The following is a 4,672-nucleotide window of genomic DNA, read 5'->3' as shown; positions in this document are numbered from 1 at the left end:
TGACCTGTCCTTGGCCACCCCATGCAAAGCAGCACCTGAGCCAGCCGGTGCGGCCGTGCCGACGGTGGCGGGATAGGACCCTCTGCCTCCTGCACCCGTGTCCCGCGGTCCATAGTCTTCGGTCGCGTCTCTGCGAAGGGACAAGGACCTCGCCCCCAGGGACCTCCGAAGAGGCGGGATTTCTTCGGGAAGGGGAAGCAGGATTTTGTTGTGTGGCTTGGAGATGAGACAGCTATCCGGAGTTGGGTTCCTCTTGGGGCTGATGGCTCTCCCAGTGGCGCTGGGACAGAGAAGCTCGGAAAGCTCTATAAATAGCAACCAGTCTCAAAGCTTTGCCATCGTCTCTTTCGAATGGGATCACGTCAAGGACCCTTATGTCATTACACTCTGGATACTTGTGGCCAGCTTGGCCAAAATCGGTGAGTCCAGAGTTATATATTAATATATGTCCTCTCCATTACCCTTCCCTCTTTCCCCTTCTCCCACCCAGCGTAAATGAAGAAAGCTTATCATAAGTCCACTGACCCGTTTTCAGGGGGTTTACTGTACTCTGTTCTGATTTCATAATACTGCCCTACACAGTTCTCAGCAGTGTGATCTTCTTCTGGCCCCATGGGTTACTTAGTTCATTTTCAGTGCCTAGGACTGTGGTTGTGGCTGCCACATCTGACTCCTTGAAAACCTTGCATTACTGTTGCTCCTGAAAAAATTCTTACAGCAGCAAAACAGAAATTGTTGCTTATACAATACCTATTCCAATTTATGCTATACTAGTGTCTTGATTATGACTGGTTGCTATATTAGCTAGCACCATCAAAAATGGACCCTGTAAACTACACATATGCACTTAAGCCTTCTCTGCTTTGCAGTGCATTGCTGAATTAGTGAAAGAGCATAGTTTACGGAGAAAGATGATGTTTATTATTAGACCATTTGATGCAGCTGAAAAAAATACAAGCTTTAGAGCACATAGAATTTTCTTCAAGAAATTGGAATACGTGAAAAACAGGGATTTGTCCAACTTCAGGATAGTTTAAGTGCATTTATATGAATGCTCTAACTCTCATGTTCTGACCTTTGTGGCTTTTTCTAAAATCAGTCTTGTATTAACGCTGCTGAGCTAGAAAAGTCACTGTTTAATTTGAATGTATTTATTAGTTTGATGCTATAGTTTTCAGTCCTTTTACATTTGGATCTAAAAACAGACCTCTAGCTTGGCTGACACTCCAAATGTCATTTTCAATTTTCAATAAATCATCTCTAAAATCAATCTCAACTCAGAAGGTACGATCACCTGAAAATCCTAACAATACTTTTCTGTACTTGTTCCACTAACACTCATTTAGGAGACCAGAATCACATTCCATGGATTTTTCATGTCACAGGGAGAATGGAAGATGTAAAGAGGTGTGCTTAGGTATATTCTATCTAGCATATAAACACGGTAAAGCTTAGGTGGAAAAATACTGTCTCCAAATAAAATATTTTAAAAATAAGGAATAGTTATGTAGAGATGGTACTGTAAAGCATTTTTCAGTGATACTTGCATCTTGGGTTTCACTTGCTTAACCATAGATGCATAAATAAATATCTGAATCACTGTTGGACTACACCCTTCAAATAGTTTGTGTTCAGATGGTTGCTGCATTACCTAAATTACATAAAAACATAGTTTTGTTTCAATTGACTTTTACTGGGGGGCCATATCAAGTAGAAAGCTGGGGAAACCACATACATGAAAAAACAGTGACAACACTGAGTCTCTATAAAATTGTGCTAACTGAAATAATACACAGGTGGCTCATTTGAATCTCCTTGAAATACTCTTCTAAATAAGTATTTGCCCTTTGTGTTATTATAAGGCTTTGCTGTTTTGTACATGTGCCACAGTTGTACAGAGTAATATTATTGCTGCACAACCATATCAGTACTGTCTTAGAAACCCTGTGAAGCTATCAGGACAGCTAGATTGTCCTATACTTAAATTTCAATGGCCTAGATTAAGATTACCTCGGATTAAGATGTGCCAATCTACTGTGAAGTCCTCATCATAAACTCTTGATAAAACACTTATTGCCCTTGTTGTTCAGGAGCTGAATGTTGCTGGTTCTGCATTTCTTCCATAGCTGCACAGAGCATGTCACTTACTAGTAGATGGTATCTATCAACTCCATTTTTCTTCCCCAAAGCTGTCAAGCTTTGTTCTTTTCTCTTTTCATATTTGTAATTGCAATCCTGTACTACTCTGGTCATTGTCTCTGAAGAATCAACGGACAACTGCTTTATTCCACTTAGTGGCAATGAATGCTTCTGCTTTCCCCAGTCAAAAATAAAGTACAGAAAAACAGAAATGTATACCCACTGTTCATCAGCTTATTAATGAAGAAAACATGAAGGTGTGTAGGTAAGTCAATGAGAGGGAGAACTGGAGAAAAAAAAAAAAGAACAACCCAGCTTGTCAGCCTTCTATATCCGCCTTAGTATGTCAATGGTTCTGGAAAGTAGATTATCAGATTTTGAATGGCAAACATCCTATGCTGGTTCAAAGGTGGCTTATACAGAAAAAACGCAATCAGAAAAGAACTGAGGAAGAAAATCTAGAACATCTGCCATTATGTCTCTTGCTTTACTACCTGAAGGAGGCCAAAGGTAGTGGAGTCAAAATACTGGTGTGGGTTTTTTTGCCAGGGAGGCAGTGTTCTTACATGTGAAAGCTTGCTTCTCCATGGCTACAGAGAGAGCTATTTTACTGGTGGATGATAGGCAATGGGTTAGCAAAGAGTGTTCCAAGAATTGCAATTGGTAACCGGGGGTGAAAGGTGTATGAGAATATTATGCCTTCTCTTGAATTAGAATAACTTCAGGATTTTGTGGGGGTTTTGTTTTGGTTGTTTGGTTTTTGTTGTTTGTTTCTGTTTTGGTTTGGGGTTGTTTTGTCTGTTTGTTGTTGTTGTTGCTGTTATCTTTTTTAAAAAAGTTTCAGTTTATGATGTATATGGCTTGTGGAAACATGTATATAATAGGAGATTTTTGTGGATTTTTTGGGACTTGATGTTCATGTGGCATATGTTCAGAATACAAATTGGTGATGACAAGGCATTCTGCAACATGAACTATTGTATGTGAAATCTCATAAGCATCCAAAATACATGAAAAAGTGCCTAATGTTTTGGGGTTTGTGGGAAAGAAGCTACTTTTTTTATTACTATGTGTGTGTGAAGCATACTCGCATCTCTTGGGCAAGTGTAAGCATTACTGCAAATGAAACTGGAAGAAGAGTCTTTGTACTGTTTGCTTTCATACACTACAGGAAATAAATCATGTCTGTCTACTATGACGCTTCAATGCATGTCAGTGTACTGTTTTACACACTATAGTTGATTTGACCTTCTTCATTTGAAATGTTCCAACTCTTCATTCTAAGGTACACAGTGTTCCACTTTGGGTAATGATCTTTATTTCCTCTATTGATAGGCTCTCTTATCACTACAAATGAGTATCCTTATGGGATAAGGCCAATAAACTACTTACATGTGTAAAGCTAAGCCACAAAAACATCTTATCTACATGAAAAAGGTACATGAGGTACACCTGAGAACCCTCTTAGTGGGCTTCAGGTGTCCACTTTCTGGCACCTCAGTTCTCCAGATGAAGAGAGAAAAAAAACCCACAGAAAGATATGTCTGTGTGTGTCTATATATACACACGAGGGCATTAATAAAGAATGTAACATTTTTTAAACAACATACTTGCAGAATAGAGTTCTGATTTAAGATTAAAAACGTGCACATTCTCCAGCCCTGCACATGCTTTCTATGTTCATTTCATCAAGTGTTCTCCTTTCTTTGTCTTTCAAAGATCACATCTGATAATAACCTTTTAATAAACAGACATGTAGAAGACACAAACAGTAGCAGGAAAGTCTGATACTGGAGGGGGGGGGACACACCAACAAAAAACAAACAAGTAGGAGGGAGATCAGAAAACAACTTCAGAAGCAAGTAGAAGGAAAGGAATAATCAGCTCAGGAGCTAAAAATGGGCAAGAGAAGAAATAGTTTAAACACTGAATATTGTACACAATTTTTTTTTCTGAAGATATTTCTGAGGCCATGTCAATTTCAAAAAAAAAAGTATGCTTTTTACTTAGGCTACATGCACTGCATTCTTCGATACTTGTTCATAACCCTAGGAGTTGGAGAGAGATTGTATTTCTATTTTCATTGGAGGTTTTGTTGCAGAACTTGTAAAATTCCTACTTGTGGTTTAAATCCTTCTGTGGATTTCTTCATTCTTCAGAAGGATAGTTAATTTTTGTCCCAAAATAAAATAAAAACCAAAAAATCTTCAAAGTAGTCTTTCTGTCTGTTTAACCCCCGAACTTGCTCAGTATGGAACAGATAAGCAACCGTAAGAAACAGTGGGAGAGTGAGTGACTAGGAACAGGAATGAGGAACAGTACGTAACCTTTTCATTATCTGTGATTCAAACCTCATGCCAACTGTTTTTGTTGGTATAGTTTATGCTGAGTCTCTGTCACAAAATTATTTTGGTTTTTGTTTGTTTTTGGGTTTTGGTTTTGTTTTGTTTTGGGGGGGGTGTTAATCTAAAGGCTTTTATATTAGAAATTTAGAAGTGGGAGTGAAATTTGAATCCAGGGCAGCTGGTAAATC

At 38.6% G+C, this 4,672-nt stretch overlaps 1 protein-coding gene across 1 annotated transcript in view; it reads left to right on the top strand.

The window, feature by feature from the left end:
• The first annotated feature begins 223 nt into the window (after window positions 1–223).
• Window positions 224–4,672, top strand: part of SLC9A3 (solute carrier family 9, subfamily A (NHE3, cation proton antiporter 3), member 3) — a 46,052-nt gene continuing 41,603 nt past the window's right edge. The window contains 1 exon segment of the mRNA XM_010015020.1: window positions 224–419. Coding sequence (XP_010013322.1) covers window positions 224–419 — 196 coding nt within the window.

The sequence above is a fragment of the Nestor notabilis genome, unplaced genomic scaffold (genome assembly GCF_000696875.1).
Source record: "Nestor notabilis isolate BGI_N333 unplaced genomic scaffold, ASM69687v1 scaffold155, whole genome shotgun sequence".
Classification (NCBI taxonomy): domain Eukaryota; kingdom Metazoa; phylum Chordata; class Aves; order Psittaciformes; family Psittacidae; genus Nestor; species Nestor notabilis.
This window is presented reverse-complemented; position numbering and strand designations above follow the sequence as displayed.